At 49.6% G+C, this 21,570-nt stretch overlaps 1 protein-coding gene across 3 annotated transcripts in view; it reads right to left on the bottom strand.

Annotated features, from left to right (window-relative positions):
* MGMT (O-6-methylguanine-DNA methyltransferase) overlaps positions 1–18,789 on the bottom strand; it is a 226,224-nt gene extending 207,435 nt beyond the window's left edge. For 2 of the 3 annotated variants that reach the window (XM_055561052.1, XM_055561053.1), the window contains exons 1-3: positions 17,964–18,789; positions 16,359–16,454; positions 15,799–15,935 (exon numbers count right to left, since the gene is read on the bottom strand). In XM_055561052.1, coding sequence (XP_055417027.1) covers positions 15,799–15,935; positions 16,359–16,454; positions 17,964–18,191 — 461 coding nt within the window. In that variant the 5' untranslated portion in view covers positions 18,192–18,789. The remainder of the gene's footprint in view (positions 1–15,798; positions 15,936–16,358; positions 16,455–17,963) is intronic. The other variant, XM_055561051.1, reaches the window with a different exon arrangement.
* Positions 18,790–21,570: the final 2,781 nt, after the last annotated feature.

The raw sequence follows: 21,570 nt of genomic DNA, 5'->3' as shown, positions 1-21,570 counted from the left end.
CAACAGACAGACAGACAGACCCAGACAGCCTGGCAGAGGAGGCTGAGGTCTGAGCAGAGGTTGGGTCAGACAGACAGAATCGCCCATCTGGCTCTACCTCCTTCCCTGGACAGGCACAAGGCCACCTGCGGGCCTCGGGTTTAACTGTTCCGCCCAACAACGCCACACACAGATCATGCGGTCCAGATTCCACTTCTGCCTTTTTTTTCATTGAAGTACAGTTGATGTACAATGTCATATAAGTTACAGGTGTACAATTCCCAACTTTTAAAGGTCATATTTCATCTATGGCTTAAGAGCCCACCTGCCAATGCAGGAGACGTGGGTTAGATTCCTGGCTCAGGAAGATCCCCTGGAGAAGGAAATGGCAACCCACTCCAGTATTCTTGCCTGGAAAATCCCATGGACAGAGGAGCCTGGTGGGCTACAGTCCATGGAGTCACAAGAGTTGGACATGACTTAGTCACTAAGCACCAGCTCCATTTATAGTTATTATAAAGCACTGGGTTTATTCCTCGTGTTATAAATGTATCCTTGTAGGTTACTTTATACAGAACAGTTTGTGCCTCTTAATCCCCTACCCCTATTGTGCCCCTCCCCCTCCTCTCCACGGATAACCACTAGTTTGTTCTCTACACCTGTGAGCCTGCTTTTCTGTTATATTCAGTATTTGTCTTCCTCTGTCAGACTTACTTCACTTAGCATAATGCCCTCCAGGTCCACCCATGGTGCTGTGAATGACAAAATTTCGTTGTTTTTTTTTTTTTTTTATGGCTGAGTAATATTCCATTGTGTGTGTGCGCGCACGCACATATATACATTTTCTTTGTTCATTTATCTGCTAATGGAAATCTACGTTGCTTCCATATCTTGGCAACTGTAAATAATGCTGCTATGAATACTAGGGTGCATGTACTTTTTTGGATTAGTGTTTTCCTTTTTTTCAGATATATTCCTAGGAATGAAAATGTTAGGTCATATGGTAGTTCTGTTTTTATTTTTTTGAAAAATCTCCATACTGTTTTCGACAGTGGTTGCACCAATTTACATTCCCACAGACAATATAGGAGGGTTCCCTTTTCTCCACACTCTCATCAAAATGTGTTCTTTGTGCTCTTTTTGAGGACAGCTGTTCTAACAGGCATGAGGTAGTATCTCATTGTGGTTTTGATTTGCATTTCCCTAATGATTCGTGATGTCCAGCATCTTTTTCATGTGCCTAATGGCCATTTGGAAAAATGTCTATTCAGTTCTTCCTGTCCATTTTTAAGGAAACCATCAACAAAACAAAAAGACAATGTACTGAACAGGAGAAAAATATTTGCAAATGGTAATGATTGATAAGGGGGTTAATAGCCAATATATATAAACATACAATTCAAGATTCAAAAGCCAAACAATCCAATTAAAAAACAGACCTGGCCTCCTGACACTCACTGCGCTTGTGTCCACGTCGGGTCCCATCTCCCCCACCACCTCCCGAGAGCCAGAAGAGGGCCGAGCGCCTCTCTCCCCTCAGTCTAGCCCCACCAACCAGCCCCCAGCGCTCCAGACGGTCCCACAGACACCCGGGAGTTGCACATGGGCTCAGACAGCACATAAGACCAGCAGACAGCAGAGGGCTTTCAGCGTCACTGGTGGTGACAAGGGCGTTAGTCTCAAAATATTATCATCAATAAAAGTTTTGTTTACCTAGAAAAGATGTAAACACAGCAGAAACTCTAAGGCAAATAAGTGGCCCAGTTCTTTTTAATAAAAGCACTGCTCAGTTATACAATAACTCTTCCTAACAGTCTTGAACTGGATAAAATCAAGATCAGAAACTTAAGTGTTTTTCCAGATGAATTTTAGAAAGGAAAAACCACCATGGGGGGGAGTTACTTCTGGAGGAGCTTCAATAACTGAGAACAATTTTTTTATTCCTACACTTAAAAGTACGTATTTTTGGTGGAAACATTAAAGAAGAAATGTCTAGAATATATATATTTATATATGCATGTGTGCACACGTTAACACTCACGTACAAATACTAGACAAAAACAACTATTTGAGAAATGAACGACAACAACAGAGAGCCATCACCTCCCTACTGCAATGGGCTAAGGCGTACATTTGCCGACTGCAACGGGTTAGTTCTTAGAAATGTTTCTCCTCCTAACTGCATCCTTCTGCAACTGTTTATATTCCATTTTTAGCTGGTCTAAACAGCCTGGCAGAAACCTGCGGTTGGGATGTGCAGAATTTGCACATGGAAACTCTTTGCCTAGTGACCCTGCCCCTACATTCTGCTGCAGGGGTACGGCTCCCAGCGACACAGCTTCTTCAGGATGAGAGGAAACATCTTCCCCAAGCTGTGTGTTCAGCCCAGGAACCCCCAAGCCCAGCCTGACCTGTGTGAGACCATGTACAGAAACAGCAGAACACTTGTTGCCCCAGCTGAAGGTTTCCATGGCGGCTCCCTCAGGAGCGACGGACACACCCACTGTCCCGTGAAGGAGCCGCAGAGCAAGGGCACTTTCACCTCTGTCGGCCACTGAGGACGGAGAGGCGGGCCTTCTGGAGAAAGGCATACGAGCAGCAGCTTTACAAGCACCATCACAGCAAGAAGGCTCTAATTCTCCCAACACACAGTACATGTGAGCATTCTGCCAATGGATGCCAAAAGTTAAAGTACATGCCGGTCCAGGAGGACCAACGTTCTTCCAAGGAACCCCTCAGAATCTGCAGGTGTGCTGAACACAGTCTGTAAGCCAAGGTTTGGGTGTATATGCATGTGTGTAGATCACATGGACGGTGTCAGGGAAATGCTTCTAAATAGACATATTGGGGCTCTCAGTTCAGTTCAGTCACTCAGTCATGTCCGACTCTTTGCGACCCCATGAATCGCAGCACGCCAGGCCTCCCTGTCCATCACCAACTCCCGGAGTTCACTCAGACTCACGTCCATTGAGTCAGTGATGCCATCCAGCCATCTCATCCTCTGTTGTCCCCTTCTCCTCCTGCCCCCCAATCCCTCCTAGCATCAGAGTCTTTTCCAATGAGTCAACTCTTTCGCATGAGGTGGCCAAAGTGCTGGAGTTTCAGCTTTAGCATCATTCCTTCTGAAGAAATCCCAGGGCTGATCTCCTTCAGAATGGACTGGTTGCATCTCCTTGCAGTCCAAGGGACTCTCAAGAGTCTTCTCCAACACCACAGTTCAAAAGCATCAATTCTTCGGCGCTCAGCCTTCTTCACAGTCCAACTCTCACATCCATACATGACCACAGGAAAAACCATAGCCTTGACTATGCTATGCTAAGTTGCTTCAGTCGTGTCTGACTCTGTGCGACTCCATAGACGGCAGCCCACCAGGCTCCATCGTCCCTGGGATTCTCCAGGCAAGAATACTGGAGTGGGTTGCCATTTCCTTCTCCAGTGCATGAAAAGAGAAAAGTGAAAGTGAAGTCGCTCAGTCGTGTCCGACTCTTAGCAACCCCATGGACTGCAGCCTACCAGGCTCCTCCGTCCATGGGATTTTCCAGGCAAAAGTAGTACTGGAGTGGGGTGCCATTGTCTTCTCCAAGCCTTGACTAGACAGACCTTAGTTGGCAAAGTAATGTCCATGCTTTTGAATATGTTATCTAGGTTGGTCATAACTTTTCTTCCAAGGAGTAAGTGTCTTTTAATTTCATGGCTGCAGTCAACCAACTGCAGTGATTTTGGAGCCCAAAAAAATAAAGTCTGACACTGTTTCCACTGTTTCCCCATCTATTTCCCATGAAGTGATGGGACCTGATGCCTTGATCTTCGTTTTCTGAATGTTGAGCTTTAAGCCAACTTTTTCACTCTCCTCTTTCACTTTCATCAAGAGGCTTTTTAGTTCCTCTTCACTTTCTGCCATAAGGGTGGTGTCATCTGCATATCTGAGGTTATTGCTATTTCTCCCAGCAATCTTGATTCTAGCTTGTGCTTCTTCCAGCCCAGCGTTTCTCATGATGTACTCTGCATAGAAGTTAAATAAGCAGGGTGACAATAGACAGCCTTGATGTACTCCTTTTCTTGTTTGGAACCAGTCTGTTGTTCCATGTCCAGTTCTAACTGTTGCTTCCTGACCTGCATACAAATTTCTCAAGAGGCAGGTCAGGTGGTCTGGTATTCCCATCTCTTTCAGAATTTTCCACAGTTGATTGTGATCCACACAGTCAAAGGCTTTGGCATAGTCAATAAAGCAGAAATAGATGTTTTTCTGGAACTCTCTTGCTTTTTTGATGATCCAGCAGATGTTGGCAATTTGAACTCTGGTTCCTCTGCCTTTTCTAAAACCAGCTTGAACATCTGGAAGTTCACGGTTCACATATTGCTGAAGCCTGGCTTGGAGAATTTTGAGCATTACTTGACTAGCGGGGACACACTAGTAAAATGAAACCAGGAAAGACCTGTAATATAGTGGGTGACAGCTCCGGAAGCAAGCAGCACGGAGGAGGTAAAGCCAAGACACAGACGCTGGGCAGAGAGCAGGCTGAGCGCTTCTCCCCACTGCCTCGAGCTGCAGTGGTGAGGCGGCTCAGCCCAAAGGGACACTGCAGAGAAGAGTGCACTCAGAGGCCAGGAACCACAGAGACACTCTCTGGCTCCTGTCCCCCAGCCCGACACGAAGCTCCGTGCACTGAAAGAGGGAGACAGACACTGGGCGTGCACTTGCCAGCACTGTGGGTCTAGGTCCCTGCTGGGCCCCTTGCACAGCACTTCCACGCTATGGGGGACCCATCTCAACTTTGGATCGAGCCATTTTCACTGCAGACACCTGGTGAACCACCACCACTGCCCCGAATTCCACCAGTAAAGCTGAAACTAGCTGGCTGGGAAGTGCTAGTTTCTGAGATCAGAGACTGGAAGAAACTGGAAGTCAGTATTAGACCCCCGCGAGTCTGACGCCAAGGGAGCAGAGGCCCACAGCAATTTCAACACAACCACCAAATGGCCTGTCCCTCACCTCCCCCACCTCCATCCTCCTCCATTCTCCCGTGTCTTCTCTCTCCTTCAGTTTTCTTTGGTGCTGCTGCTTGACCAGCTCCCTACTCAACTGTCCCTCCAGATGGTCCTCTCCTCCTTGTGGCGTCCCCATAGCCTACCCCGAGAGCTGGCACCATCGCCCGGTCATGACAAGCTGGGGCCTGGGCCCTTGCACACACCTCCCCCCGCCAGGCCCCCGCGGCCCTCGGACACTGGCCCCGCTGGCCAACCACAGACAACGTCGCAATCTGGCTCTACCGTCAAGGCACTGGGCTCAGGCCTGCACCCCGGCCCCTGACCACTGCAGCCGCCTCCACGTCTGTGCACACACCCCCCCCACGAAGGACTGAATACAGCTGACCGCCCACCAGGCCTGTCCTGTGCTGGGCGAGGGCTCCGTGTAGGTGGAGCCGTCTCGCTCATTACTGCACCATGCCCGACGCGTGTCCCCACGGCACGAGGCCTGTCACACAGCAGGCGCTCATGTGCTGTGAGTGAACAAACAAGTGACTCTAACTTAATCCTAAATTTATTCAACGTTTTCATTACAGCAAGACCCACTTCTGTCGCTTGATACAGCAACTGGAAATAAAAATTCTAGATGAATCTGACACCAGACAATGCTTCAGTTCAACTCAAAAATTAAACTCATTTAACCTTTAACTCAATTTAAATTCTAAACTGATCAGCATTCAAGAATGATCCTGTACGTTCGTATCAAGGAGCTGACCTAATTACTGACACAATTTAAAGAAAATAAATTTAACAAACCAAGTGTATTTTGAGAGTTTACAGCTTAAACCACAGTAACATTTTGAAAACAAAAGCTGAACATTATTCACTAATCGCAGATGGTTTAAATACCAGAAAATATTAGATATACATGAACAACAAAAAAACTCTGGAAATAAAATCCAAAGGCAAAACATCAGAAGCATAGTCAGTGGTCTCAGACCCCACACAGCTCTATGTTCACAAAGCGGAGTGGGGGCGCCGTGAGGCCCAGAGCAGAGAGTCTGAAGGAGCGGCTCTAAGCTCTAGCCACCAAGCCCGTGTGTGGCATCATCAGCTCCGTCCCCCATGAAACCGGCACAGCATCACCAGACAAGCTTGAAACACCAACACGTAAGCGTGAACATCCTGTATGTCCGTGGTACACACATCACATGTTAGGAAGGCAAATACATGAAAGACGCACCACCATATCTGTTTTATTCTGAGAACACTAATTTTGAGCCGAAATTTTCAAATGAGACATGAACTGGTGAACATTCTACTTCAAAGACATTCACATCCAGGCAGGGAAGCCCAAGAATACTGGAGTGGGTAGCCTATCCCTTCTCCAGGGGGATCTTCCCGACCCAGGAATCAAAGCAAGGTCTCCTGCATTGCAGGCAGATTCTTTACCAGCTGAGCCCCCAGGGAAGCCCCCACATCCAGGCACCCAGCACAAAAGTGACCCCAATTCTCACTGTTAAACCCTGACCAGGCCTGTCTCCAGGCCCTGCTCCACCGCTCATGTCAAGCAGCAGCACCAGGGAAGGAAAGGTCAGCTCTGTCGTGGAGTCAGTGCTGAGAACCAGAGTAAGTACAGAGATCACGTCTTCCCCCGCAGCCTTCCCCCAGGACTCTGGGAGCAGCCCCCTCACCCCCCCCACTCCTCTGCTGACAAAGGGGCCCTTGTGTGGGGCCGCGGAGCTGCCCAGGGGCTGCACGCGGCAGCCGGCACTCAGTTCCTTGCGTGAGGCCCGGCCCATCCGAGTGGAGCCCTGACATCTGACTCCTGGCAAGCCAACCCCTCTGGAAAAGGGCTCTAGAAGAAAATGGAAATGACCTCCGAGGTGTTACAACACGGTCATAAACTCCACTGCTTCTCTCAGAGTTTAACCGCCTTTCTCTCACAATCTGAACAAGCCTTTTAACCAACTTTCCCAACCACAGCTAGTTAGAGTATGGAATAGGGTGCAGAGTGCCAACAGGCTGGCCAGAGGGGGCTGGCCAGCAGGCAAGTGACACGGGCGGCACCAAGGCAGAGGAGCCGGGAGGCAGCGGGAGGCCTGCCGCGTCCAGGCCCAACCACCACATGGCAGGGACGCCTCCCGGGGCCACGGGGGCACTGCTGACTCGGCCAATTCCACCAGAACAGGCCCTGCGAGACCACAGGTCCCGAGGGGACCCCACGAGAGCACACGGTCTAGGCCCTGTGAGCCTCAGGGTGAGGCCCACACATCAGCACCCTTTCCTTAAGGTGAGAGTTGCTCCTTGGAGAAAACGTGGAAGAGCCCTCTGGCTTTTCTGGAAACTTTTTATCTTGTATTGGGGTATAAATGATTAACATGTGATAAGTTTCAGGTGAACAGCAAAAGGACTCAGTCATATACACACACGTGACCCCCCCAAATGCCTCCCACCCGGGCTGCACGCAACCCTGAGCGGGTCCATGTGCTGCACAGGAGGGCCTTGTAGGGCCATACACGTGACATATGGCTGCCCTGGCAGCTCAGTGGTGAAGAATCTGCATGCCAATGCAGGCGAGCGGGTTTGATCCCTGGGTCGAGAAGAGCCCCCTGGAGAAGGGAATGGCTACCTGTTCCAGTAGTCTTGTCTGGCGAATCCCATGGACAGAGGAGCCTGGCGGGCTACAGTCCATGGGGCTGCAAGAGTTGGACGCGACTTAGAAACTAAACAACAGGCGACTCGGAGTTCCTTCTCTAAGTCTATGAGTCTCTTTCCATTTTCTAAGTTCACTTGTATCATTTATTTTTAGATTCGACATAATGCCATTTGCAGCAACATAGGTGGACCCAGAAACTGTCATACTGAGTGAAGAAAGTCAGAGAAGGAGAAATACTGTACGACATCCCTTATACGGGAACGCCCAAGGCTTTTAACCAGGTTACGACTGCCCTCCTGGCGAGGGTAAACCCAGTGTGGTATGACTCTCGAGTCCTGCGCCCAGTGAGGGTGCTGCCAGGAACGTCCTCCAGGGAGCACACACCGCTCAGCCTGCGTCTCCTCCTCAAGGGCAAGGCCTCGCAGCAGTCGAGGCTTCTCGCAGCTGTGTCACGGCCACAGGAGACCTGCTTCTTTGGGAAAACTGCAGTGCCAGCCTTTCAAAAGCAGGCATATGGACAGAGGGGAGGTTCAACACCTAGAGGATTTCAGGACTTTTCCCACGCTACAGAGCAAAGCACCCACTCCCTCTGCTTGAAATCAGCCAACATACCTCCTTTACTCTTAAGTGCTCCTGTACTTCAAATGTTGGAAACTTGTTTAAAAAAAAAAAAAAAACTCATTCTGAAAGTTTGGAGTTCATATTTAGAACTCATATATTTGTAGCTGTTACTCAACTGTTCATTTCTTCCTTCTAAGAGGACCCTGGCAAACTGAATGTTAAATGAACTCACCCACGGACACAGGCGTGGAAGTCTTGTCATTTCTGCCACCCTAAAATGCAGCAGTAAGACTGACAGATAAAACTCTCGCCTTGCTCTTTTCTCTTACGTGGATCTGGAAAGTTCTAAATCTCAGTGACATTTGCTTAAAAATGTCCAGTCACCCTGCTCCCACCTTTCGCCCTGCCCAGTCAACAGAAAGCCTGTGCAACAGGCTAAAAACTTAGGGGAAAGGGGAAAAGAAAGAGAAGACGGTGAAAGCCAGTGAAGCCATGAGAAGCCTGTTTGTTCTGTTCTGGGTCAGAAACCGCACAGTAACATGCACATCACTCCTTTCTGTGGTCATGTGGCACCAGCCTGTGGTGCGGGGGCCTGTACCCACTTTCTCTGCGGTACAAGCTGCAGAGCCGACCCAGGAGGAGCCCCCCAGGGCCCTGCACGGAGGGCCGGTCACCCACCATGCGGCCCTGCGGTCACCCGAAGGCACACCGTGCGCTCGCTCACCTGTGCCTCACGAAGCGGCCCCGAGACGCTGCCGCACAGCCACCCCAGACGGCCCGTGTGGGGACAGGGACTCCTCCCGAGACACTCCCCGAGAGCTCCACCTCCGCTCCCCCTCACCACGTCAGCCATCTGCCTGAAGATGCCAGAGTCTCACTTGTACAGGACCCTGGGAGTGAAGTGCCTGCACAATCTGACCTGGGCTACTGACGACCTAAGTCAGGAGAGGGACTCCCCACACGCTCCTGATAACTCAGCCCTGAGCCAGAAACCGCGCAGAGGGAGGCCCCTCGACACGGCCAGGCCCCAGGCTCACCAGGGCATCCAAGCACTTGCTCTAAAAACAGACTATTTGTGTGAAGCCACAGAGCCTGGCAAGTTCTCCTCTCAGAGACATGCTTATTAGACTCCAGAGACCTCCTTAAGGAGCATTCTGTAAAATAAAATAATTATATTTTTCAGCACACACAACACAAATCATTATTTCGAGCTACTGGAGAATAGCCGTGAGACACCTAAACTGGCTGCAGGTAACTTCCTGTGGTGCCCGTCCCAGCGCCCCTTCCCAGGAGAACTTCTTCAGGTGTTTATCCTTAAGAATACCCTTCTCTTCCTGAAAGACCAATTACAATAAAGCAAGTGCTATGTCTGTATTAAAATTACCCAATCTGTTGAGATGAATTAGCTCAGCAGCATCCAGGGAAGGTTTTCATGCTGTGCAGACTCTCAGGATCTATCCTGACCTGGAACCAGCAGACCAAAGGGCACCGAGGTCCCACTCAGCGCACAGCAGCCCCAGGCTGAGCAGGGTCGACAACCCCAGACAGACCCCCGACAGCCTCACGTTCTCTTGATGGTCCCCTTAAATATTTAAAGATAAACAGAAAAGCAGCAAATGCATGCAGAAACCAGCAGTCACTGTCCGTTCAAACCAATGGACTCAATCAGATGTTGAGTCCAACTTCCCTTCATGAAGGCCTCAAAGGTATTTTCCTTCCTTCAGGGGAGTGAGGGCGTTAGCACCTTCCAAGGTGAAAGCCTGGCAGTGTACCCGAGGGTCAACCTCCTCCCAGGAGGAACACAGAGGCCCTGCCATGACACTCTCTCAGGCCCCAGGGAGTTCTGGTGCATCCCCTTCGGCTGGCTGGCCACCCAAGTCCTCAGAGGAGGTAACGCCTAACCTCCATGCTCCTCCCAATCCTCAACACCAGAGGTGGCGAGGCCAGACACCAGGAGGCAGGGATGACAACATTGTCCCGAACTATATATTCTTATCAAGCAGAAAACAGCCTGCATGTGCTTTTAAATTTTCCAACACACAGAAAGCTTTACAATGGTTTGCTTTGGCTGGCCTATCAACTTTTTCACTTGCATTTGGTATTTTTCTAAAAAGCTTTATATAGAACAAATTAAAAAATGAAAAATAAAGATAACTCTTTGACAGACATGAAAGTACATCCACTTAGTTCTCTCTAGCCTCCCAGATTCAAAAGTCCTACTACTATTTCCATAACATTAAGTATAATCCAGGGTGGTAGAGTCCATTTTTAAGTAATCAAATACTATGATCAACTTTATGGAAAATCAAACAAGCCCAAAATAACCTTAGAAATACAAATATATCCTCCTACCCTTATTTTAGATTTTAGACATTGTGGCGAATAATGATGAATCCAAAGCTTTGCTGCCACAGGAAGACGGTGTGGAGGGCATCAGTCAAGCTCTTGCAAAAAGCCTGAACGAGACAGTTGTTAATGGAAACCTGACACTGGCAGCAAGCTACAAGAGTGGGACTATTACACCACTTTCCAAACTGCTATTCCTCACTCCCATTTTTAGGAAAGGTGAGTAATGGATCTTATGCAAAAATGAAATCAAAGACCACTGTATGAAGTCATAGGCACAAGTAAACAGACTAATACAGGAAGCAGGAATCCTACTTTGTACAGAAGGGTGGAAGGAATTCCACTACAGACAGATGCCGGGGGCCAACTTCTAACTGACCTACTGAAGAACGCAGCAAGGCCTCAGAGGAAACCGATGCCGGACTCACAAGCACTCAGGATGGAGGGTGAGAACAGGGACCACCATCCTGAGGACGCTCTGCTCAACAGCCCCTTGGCCACCCCCACCGCAGTAGCTGGAGGACACAGCCCTGGAGGGTGCAAATGGCTCTACCCACAAAAAGCAAGTGGTGGGAGAGCCCCCTAGAGGTGGGCAAGGGCAGCACCCCCTTCTCTCAAACAGCAGTTACTACCAGAAGCCTCCCTTCCAGACCCAGAGGGCACCAAACTTGACGAAAAAGCTCCAGGACACGACTCTTCTGGAAAGCAGAGGAGGGGCCACTTTCAAATTCACTTCATGTAGACAGAAAAACCCAAATGCCCAAACCTCACAAAGACATCACCAGAAAAAGTTATATACAACACCCTTCATGAACTTAAAATACACAAATCCTAAACAGCAAATTTATCTTTCAATTATTTATTTTTGGCTGTGCTGGCTTTCTGTTGCCACGCGCGGACTCGTCTCTAGATGGGCACGTGGCTTCTCTCTGAGGCGGCCTCTCTCGTCGAGGCCCGCAGGCTCCAAGCGCGTGGGCTTCAGTAGTTGTGGCCCATGGGCTTAGTTGCTCCACAGCATATGGGATCTTCCTGGACCACAGAACCAGTCTCCCCTGAGTTGACCCACAGATTCTTAACCACTGGACCACCAGGGAAGTCCCAAAATAGCATTTTTAAACCAGCAATATGTAAGGGGAAAAAAAAGATTATACCATGAATTAAATGATGTGGTACAAAGGTTCAAGGTTGATATAGGCTCCTAAAATTAACTTATTGTACATTTAAAGAACAAAGGAGAAAAACATGATTATGTTGACAAATCCACAAAAACTGTTTAACAAAATTCAACAGATTGAAGAAGCACTTTCAGAGTGAGAGGGGTCACCTACTAAAGCCAACAAGGGCAGCAGTCACCTGCTGTTCCCCCACGACTGGGAACACGTACAGAGGTCCACTGCGATGATTTTTATTCACTGTCAGACTGGAGGTTCTAGTCAGTGCAACAAAAGTAACAGAAGGCAAAAAGACCAGAAAGAAAGAAGCAAGGTGCCTTTACTCACAGACATTATGATTTTCTACAGAGAAAACCCTAAGGAAACTGCAAAAGAATCCCTGGAACTAAGAAGTGGGCTCAGTGTTACGCCAGCAGCAGCGCACTGCGGCTGCTGAGCCGCTCAGCCGTGCCCACCTCTGTGCGACCCCACAGACGGCAGCCCACCAGGCCCCCCGTCCCTGGGATTCTCCAGGCAAGAACACTGGAGTGGGGTGCCATTGCCTTCTCCAATCCAGGAAAGGAAAAGTGAAAGCGAGGTCGCTGAGTCTTGTCCGACTCTTAGCGACCCCATGGACTGCGGCCTACCAGGCTCCTCCATCCATGGGATTTTCCAGGCAAGACCACTGGAGTTGGGCAGCAGTAGTTTAAAAGTAAAAAAAAGAAAAAAAAAAAGAAAGAAATTAAGTGGATTTAGAGTATCATCAAAAAACAAAGTATTTAAAAATGTTTTACAAAATACACACAGATCTTCAAGCTGGAAACTACCAAACATTACTGAGAAAAATTAAATAGAATCTAAACAAATGCAGAGATAAACCACAATCATGAACTGGAAACATCAATTTAAGATGTCAACCCTCCCATAATTGATACATAGATTCAATGAACTCCAATCAAAATCCCAGTAGGCATTTTTCGAGAAACTGACACCTTGATTCTAAAAGTCATATGGGAAATTGAAACCTAGAAACCAAGACAATCTTTCAGAAAAAAAAGAGGGGGTGGGGGGCTTAGCACAAAGCTACCCCAAGCCGGAGCGGCACTGGCACAGAACGCATGAAGGTCAGCGGGACAGACACTGTCCACACGCACAGCCCACACGTGTATGGCCATGTGACTGCTCTTCAACAAAAGCACCGAGGCAATTCCCTGGACAAAGGAATTGGTTCCCCACTCCCTTCCCTCAGCAAATGATGCTGAAACAACTAAGTAACTTGGGAAAAATTGAGAACCTCACAAGTGAATTCGAGATGATGGAATACCTATCTAAACAGGAAAAGCTAAAATTATGTTTTTCAAATAATTGAGAATGTGAAATCAGAGCAGGCAAATATTTCTTAGGGACACAAAATACGCTGAACAGAAAGAAAAAAATAGTTGGTCTTCCTCAAAATTAAAAACTATTCACTAAAGACATTAGTAGAAAAATAAAAACATGTCCCCAAATGTGAGAAAATGATCAGTACAAATATCTGATCACCAAATTGTAAAGAGAACCACAAATTTAAAAAATACCAATTAAAAACACACAAGAGACCTGCCTCACAATGAATACTTACTGAGAACAGTGTTCAAAGATCAGTCAGCAGGAAAGGGCAGGTCACCACAAAGAGAGTGCAGACTTCATACCCACCAGGGTGACTAAACCTCTAAAAACTACCATCACCAAGCACGAGGGCACAACACAAACTCTCCAACATTCCTGGTAAAAACACAAAAATGGTGAACTGGGGAAAGTGCTGGCAATTTCTTAGCAGGTTACACATCCATTTGCCATGCAATCCAACCATGCAATTCACACCTAGGAATTCACTCAAGAGAAATGAAAACATCTGTCCATAAAGAGGCTTGAACAAGAATTCTCTTAGCAGTTTTATTAATGGTGGCACCAAATTGGGCAATTCAGCTGTCCAGCAACATGAGAATGAACAAGCAAGCTGTGGTATAGTCACAGAACAGACTGCTGCTTCTTAAAGCATGAACTACTTACTGATGCACAGAACAATGTGGGAGAACTCTGACAACATCACTGAATCAAATGAAAAAACAGTGTATGTTGTATGGCTCCATGTGTGTAAATTTCAAGAACTGGCAAAACTAACCCAACATGACAGAAATCAGAACACTGGATGCCAACGGGAGGGGCTGACTGAGCGGGGGCATGAGGGAACTTCCTGGAGTGTTTTATATCTTGCTTTGGGTTGGTGGTTGCATGGCTTTACATATCTGCAAAACCTCACTGAACTTTATGACTTAAAAATCTATGGATTTTACAATATTATGCAATTTTTGCCTTGGTTTTGTAAATGAAATTGTTAATTCTGAGTATTCACAGAGATAATTTTTATGCTATTCTAATTCTGAACTCCCCTTCCCTAGAAATTAACCACATGTAACAGACCCCTGGTTTGCCCCCCCCAACACACACACCAATCGCCTCCATGCAGAAGCCTTAACTTCAGCCAGCACCCAACCACCTCCATACTCCAGCCTGGTGTGGCCAGTGAGGTAAGACAGGAGCCAGGGCTGCTCTGAAACGGGAGGGCCTCCTCTCCTCTCCCCCGTCTGCTCGGGAGCGGGCTGTGGCACTCTGCACCCAGAGCCCAGCCTGCAGATGCCGAGGGGAAGCTGGGGGCCGGACTCCAGGGGCCATCCCCCAGCAGACTCAGCTTACTGCCCACCCACCTGTGCTTCTCCCCCAGAGAAATGGGCCGCGTCTTGCGAAGCCCTTGGTGGAGAAGCTTGCTTTCTGCAGCACAGCCTAATCCTGACTCGACGCAGCAAGCACAGAGGGCAGAAGCAAGGCTAAGCCGCGTCCTCCCTCTGCGCTCTCACTTGGGAACAGGCACTCGGGGCACTTTAAGAGGCGCTTTTCCTCCTACCTTTTCTTCCCCAAATTCACTGTGTCTTTAAAAAAAAGAAAAAAAAAATTCAACGCATAATTTCTGTGACTTACTGTGCAATGAACATGCTAAAAGACAAAACGACATTCTCTCTACTAAGTATTCGGTGCCTGTGGCTTTCTGAGCACTACAGCCAGATGGTTCTCAGAGAAACAGAGAAGACCGTATTCATACAGTTCAAAGGTTTGCTTATTTTTTAGTCTTAAAAAAAGACTATTGATTGTAACACGCAGCTCTACAGGAAAAATCTCGACAGAGGCGGCGAAAGCTGGTATTTATTACTGCACTTGCGCTCATTACGGCCGTCTCTGACAGGGGTCCATTAAATCAATTTTTATGTTTCTTATGTATTTTCTTTATCTAACGTTCCTGGCATTGTGTTTATTAGCCAGTTAAGACAAACACAGAGCAGAGGAGTGGGTGGTTTTTCCCCCTCTTCTGTCAGAAATAACAAGAACTGCAATTTTAATACAACTGCTATTCACAATCAATGAATGAAGGAAATGGAATGTTACATTTCACAAGAAAACATTAAAAAGTGCTTTAACTTTATGTTTTTACAATTAGAGAAAATACCAGAAAGCATTCAAAAAAAGGGAGAAGGGAGTTCCATTAGAAACGGTAACATGCTAAACTTCCTCTGAAAAGGGGATTTTCCACCCTTCCCCTCAGCCACACACACACGCCAATGTCAGACACCACTTCCAAGAGCCCCAGTGGGGCTCCTGATTAAGCGATTCCAGGACTCTGGAATAAAACTCACCTGGCAAACTGATGAACAGTGAAGGCTGGTCCCGATTTAAAAATCAAGACTAGGCAAGCAGCTCCCTGTCACCAAATTTCCAGAGGGATGCCCCCAGCCTACTTGCTTAAGAATCAAAGTGTTCAATGCTCACGGTACCTCTGTGTACGTACACATTAATATGTCTTGGGGCTCCTAATTCCAGGTTATGCTGCTATGGTTAATCAGAGGTGGAAGGGGCCTGGGCAACAAGCACAGGTGCTGAAAATAACACTCACGGCCCTACCATTTCTAGCGAGATGCTACTCTCTGTGATTTGTAGCGTGGGGCTCCTGTTACCCTGTGATCAGTGGCAAACAAGCAATACCCATATGCTCTCTGTTGCTCTAAACACAGGCCATGGGCGTCACACAGGACGTTCACTCACTCAGTGTCTGGGGTCTTCCCGCCATGCAGCTTTATCCCATGCAGACCCTGCTCACAACCAGAGATCTCCAACTTCCCCAGAGGGCTGTCCACCACTTTGTATTTCATTTCACAGGTCTTGTCCATTCTCCCAAGTACCTAAAGAGAACAATTACTACAGTTAAGCCTATGTGAAAGAGTTTGGTCACTTCTAAAGCATAACAGAAGCCCCAGCTATATAAGACATAAAACATCTTCTGAAGCTTGCTTTCCCATTTTTTGAATTTAATCATAATGTGTCATTTTTATAACACAGTTACTTTGGAGACAGAAAATTACCGTAATTGCACAGAACAGCAATGCATTCTCCTTTCATTTCCTTAAATTACTATCTCCCTTTCTTCTCATTTATCTTTAACCAATGCATAGTCAAAGATGAAATTAAAGCTCCTCTTAAATAGTCCCTAAAACTATTTAAAATAAAACAATTACCAACAACTTTTTCAATGACAACTAAAGACAAACCATTTAATACTTTGAATAAAGTATATTTAACAATAGAGCATTATGGAGTGAACTTACAGAAACAGTGCAATTCAACTCCGCTCTTAAAACAATGGTACCCGTGTAAGCAGGTGGCTGGCCAGGCAGACGCACGCTGGACACAGCTCTTTCGCTCTGGAAAGCACACAAATTTTAGCTACAAACTGAAGTCGCTCAGTCGTATCCAACTCTTTGTGACCCCATGGACTGGAGCCTACCAGGAATTCCTCCATCCATGGAATTCTCCAGGCAAGAAAACTGCAGTGGGTTGCCATTTCCTTCTCCAGGGGATTTTCCTGACCCAGGGATCAAACTCGGGTCTCTACATTGTAGGCAGACACTTTACCATCTGAGCCACCTGGGAAGCTGTCAGGGTAATCCCCTCTTTTCAATTTTTAAAGGGACCCAAAATGTAAGGACTTGAGCAATAGGGCAGCCCTTCATCCCTTCTCACCTCTTAGAACAGGAGGGACACAGCTGGGAACAAGATCTGTGTCTCTGACCTTCTGCATATGACCTTCTCCATTTCAGGAGAAGGGCTTCGGAGGGGGGTCTAGTGGTAATCAGGAGGGTGAGGAAGAACTTGTCCAAAGAAGCATACAACAGCTATCCTATGATGTATCATCCATGTGAATTTTGAGGGACGTTAATTTTGGCCAACTCAGCAAAGGTTTACAAGAAAGAAAAGCTGTACTAAGAGCAGTGAGAAGCCAGGACCACAGTTTAGGCTGACTGACATTAAAAACAAAGCTCTCAACTCCAGAGGCGAGGGCTGTGGGAAGCCCACCTGGCCCGGAGCAGCACTGGGCAGCTTCCTCCCCGCATGGACCCCTGCCCCGCCTCTAATACTCCTCTCTCCAGAGCTCCACCCTCAGCCACAGCGGTCTAGGGTACACCAAGCTCCCAGGCAAGGCCTCCCTCTGAGCTCGCCTGCTTACCTGCTCTCTCGACCTCTGTGTCCCGAAAACACTCCAAATGAACTTGACCAAAACTGTCACCTTGCATAAATTCTCCTGTACACAGCACTTCCACCCATCCCTGCCCTCACCCAGGCCCGGATTTGCCCCGGACGACGCGTTCCCTTGCACCTCGCCAGCTGCGCCTCCACAGGCACTCATCTCTCACTGTCAGCTCTTTCGTTCCCACCCCATCCTCCAGGACTCCCCACCAACTCTCACCTTACTGAGGAAGGGTGCCCGGCACTCATTAATTACACTTGGGCTCTTCCCACGCCAACCACCCCCAGCTAAAACACTAACGACGTGAAGGGGCCACAGCAGGGCCAGCGAACTGCAGCCCATGGACCAAACCCAGCCCAGTACCTGCTTTGTAAATAAAGCTTTATTGGGATACACCCATGCTCGCCACTTGCAGGCTGCTGGCCGTGGCTGCCTTCACGCTCCAGGGGCCGAGCCAACTGGCTGTCCTGTAGCCCTATAAGCCACAGGCGCTCCTCACACACATTGAGGGCTCCAGTCTCCGGGTGTGGACACCAGAGACTGCCCCGTCCCTGACTGTCCAGTCTGCACCACGCAGCCTGCTGTCTGCCTTACTGGGAAACCTCAGCACACCTCCACCACTCTTGCCCCAGATTCTTCTCCCTTCCCTGTGCCTTCCACCTGCTCCTAATGTCTCTTGCTGTACCTCTGTTCGCTGAACCCAGGGTAGGCCAGGCGAGAGCAGGGAAGCTGGAAGAAAACTTGAAGAGCCACAGGAACTGCAGACATGTTTAATCTCTGCAGGCTGGCACAGCAGCCGCAGCAGCAGCAGCAGACATGCTGGAGCCTCTCCTCTCGAGGTTGACCCAGCAGACGCAGCCACAAGGCAGCCGCAAGGGCATCTCAGGTGGTGTTTACACAGGGTACTGCGCATGTGCGGTGCTGTAAGTGACCTCAGCTGTTACATAACCACATATTCACAAAACATGGGGCAGGAGCCGGCAGCCACAGGGCGAGAGAGAGCCTGACCACCACCACCACCTGGCCAACTGTTCTTTCCCTATGTAAGGCCACGCTGATCGCCGCCTCTGCTCCCCAAGAGCCCAGGACAGAAGAACGAGCCATGCCTTGAAGACATCAAGCGGCATTCCCCAAACCCCATGGTGCTCCAGCATCACTCCAAAGGCTCAAGGGCGCATTAGCAGAATAAGAAGAAAGCAGCTTTGTTTCTCTACCAAGTAAGTACTCGCCAATTGTTCACCGACCCCTGCCCCCTACTCATTCCTGCTCAGAAGCACTGGCCTCCGTCAGGCTGTTTCGCAGGCAGGACTCCTGCTTACAGGCATGGGAAACGGGTACTGGCTAATTTAAGCACAAAAGCAACTTACTGAAAGACTCACAGAAGTTCTGGGAAGAAGCTCAGAAAACAGTAGGAACCAAGACTGGCCACCGTCCAGCCACAGGCGGTACCAAGCCTCAGGATACACCTGTGGGAGCTCCGGGGACTGCAGGCACGCGGCAGGCCCCGCAGGCACCGCCGCCCACAGAGAACAGGATGCTGTGACCACTGTCGTGCCCTGCTGCCTGGGCTCCCTCTCACGTGTCCCGGGACTCGAGGCCCAGGCAGGAGCTCAGAGCTGGCGTTCGGCCAGGCCCGTAGCACCTGCATCGAGCATCCAGGAAGAAGGACAGCTGCCAGAAGGGCTTTGTCCGTGTTGGACCCCCTCAAGGACACGGACCGGCACTGCTACAGAAAGTAAGACTGGCACAGTGCCAACCAAGAGAAAGGTCAAACGGTGAAGTCCTTTCCAGGCCTCAATTTTCTCAACAATAAATAGGGATAGTAATATTGTTTTCGCCAACCTCACTGGGGTATTCTGTGGGCCCAGCTGGAGAAGATGGGAAAAGCCATGAATGGGGTGGGCCACATACTCTTGCATTTGGAAAGGACCTCTGTCCGGCTCGGCACAAACCCAACCCTCACCCTTACTCCAAGCAAAGGCTGGAGAGACACGTCCAGGTGTGCAGAGCAAGCCAGGGGCAGGCAACGAAGGTGACTCAGGGCGCAGGGGCACGAGGGATCCCCCCACTTGGGAGGACGAGCGAGCTTGGGCCCCTCCTTGCTCCTCTGGGAGAAGGGCCTTGCATGTCATGCCAGCTTCCTGAGCACAGCCCAGACTGGCTGCACTTCGGAGGCCACTGGCCTGGAATGCAGGGAAAGGGCAGCCAGCCAGCTTCTTGAGCTGGAAGGGCTGCCTCTGGACCGAATAACAGCCACACACTCCAGCTCCTCCACCTCTGAGGGGACCACGAGGACTCCGAAGCTCGGCCCGAAGCCGCCGTGCTGCCCCGTGGTCTGCAGCGGCACACACCTGGCAACACAGCACTGCCCGGACCACCACCTGGGCTCAACTCACAGCCTGCGTGCGGCTGACTTCTCACTCTCAGAACCAGCTCCACCGGCCTGCACAGAGCGTGGGGGCCAACCACAAATCACGCCAAGAACCAACAAAGGGCAGCTCGTTCTTAACAGGAATAACTGGCAAGTTCAAAATCTCAGTTCTGAACAAGTGGCATGTCACTTCCAGCCATATCCATGTAGCAGATCATGTAGTTACGTGAAGTCTGAGGGAGTGAGCTCCTTAGACTTCCTTACTGGGTAAACAGGATGGAAATCAAAGCCTACTTCAGTGTTCCTGAACGTGAGGACTCCCTGAGGACTCGGGCCTGGTACCCGCGGCCCAGCCCCTCCGGCCTCAGCCTGGCTGTCCTTTCAGGAGCGCCTGTAGGCTTTCAAGCCCATTAGCAGCACCCTGCTCGTCAGATAATGCACCATAACCCACTGACGGCTACTTTGCCAGAAAAAGAAAAGCTGCAATTTTTACAAAATTTTATACCAACTCTGCCAGAAATGGCATTTGAGACTCCACAGAAGCCTGTGCACAACTTCCTTTCCTGTAGACAACCAGGACATTCTGTACAGAGTCCTTCCATGAGCAAGAGTAAAAATTAGCTGAATACTGAATCCTACTATGTAATGGATAATGTGTCCCCAGGACAGAAGCGCTGGGCCATTTGGCGTGGAGTGTGTGCTGAAGACAAGCCCAGGCTGAAATAGCAGGCGTGCTACAGGTCCCGTGGAGCTGGCAGGCCTCGCAGAGGGGTCGGGGGAAGCCAGCAGGAGAGATGGGGGTGTCACAGACACCAGGAGGGACCCTCAGAGGCTGGAACCGGGCAGCAAGAAGGGCGCGGTTTCAATAGCAGGCGAACGCATCAGGGAGCCAGGGCGTCTCAACACAGGCTGGTGGGAGGTACCGTCTGGAAAACAACAATGCCAGACACACACGGGGCTGCCATGCACACGGCGGCACAAAGAAGCTGACGGAATCCTGAGCCCTACAAACGTGGCAGGCCTGCCCAACACCCCCACAGCAACGCCCCCAGGCCCCGGAGGCCAAACCACCGCCAGCTCTGAGAGGGAATCCCATCAACGGACGCCCGCTCAGAGAAGGCCATGACTGTGACCCCAACAAGCGAGCTGCAAAGGGAACGAGACCCAGGAAACACACTGCTCACTGCAGACTCTCCAACATTCACAGCCCAAGCACCAAGCCTAGGGCCAAGCAGGCTTCTGGCAGCCTGGCAGGACTCACGGCCAGGCTGCTGCCAGGCAGGGAGGGCGGCTGCCCCAGGGGAGCACGGCCGCCTGCTGTAGGGGAACAGCTGAGAAGGTCTGGAGAACATGACATCTACACAGAGACCGGAATCACAACAAGGAGCTGGCCAGGCGAGAAGGTGTGCTTGGGAAGCCGGCCGGGTGGGGAGGGAGCCCAGCAGCAGAGCGGGGGGCCGGGGAGAAGGCCCAGCCGCTGCAGAGAGAACCGCAGGCAGATACACGGCCTCTGTGGGTCAGCGTCAAGCCTTGCTTTGTCCCTGAGGCGCCCCAGAGCTTTACGCTGGGGACAAATCCACCAGGTTGGCCTTTTCAAAGACATCCTCTGGCCGCTGTGTAAAGAATGGGTGGGCACGGAGGTTGGGAGTTGTGGTGGAGACCACGGAGACAGTTCGAGGACTGAGGATGAGCTCAACCCGTGCAGGAGAGAAGGCAGACTGCATAATGTGCCATGAGTAAGGATTAATAGTAAATGTCTAACAATACTCGAGGGCCCTACACATGAGCCCCCAGGCTCAGGGGCTCACAACTGGAATAGGACAAACGCGGTCCACTGGGGGAGGAAAACTACCCACAGAAAGCAAATCCTGCTGAACAATCTCTGCAGCCTTTGTCTAGATCCAAAAGTGCTCTGAAGTAA

This window comes from Bubalus kerabau, chromosome 22 (assembly GCF_029407905.1).
Source record: "Bubalus kerabau isolate K-KA32 ecotype Philippines breed swamp buffalo chromosome 22, PCC_UOA_SB_1v2, whole genome shotgun sequence".
NCBI classification, from domain to species: domain Eukaryota; kingdom Metazoa; phylum Chordata; class Mammalia; order Artiodactyla; family Bovidae; genus Bubalus; species Bubalus kerabau.
Note: the sequence above shows the minus strand (reverse complement) of the source record. Positions and strands in the feature narration are given on the sequence as shown.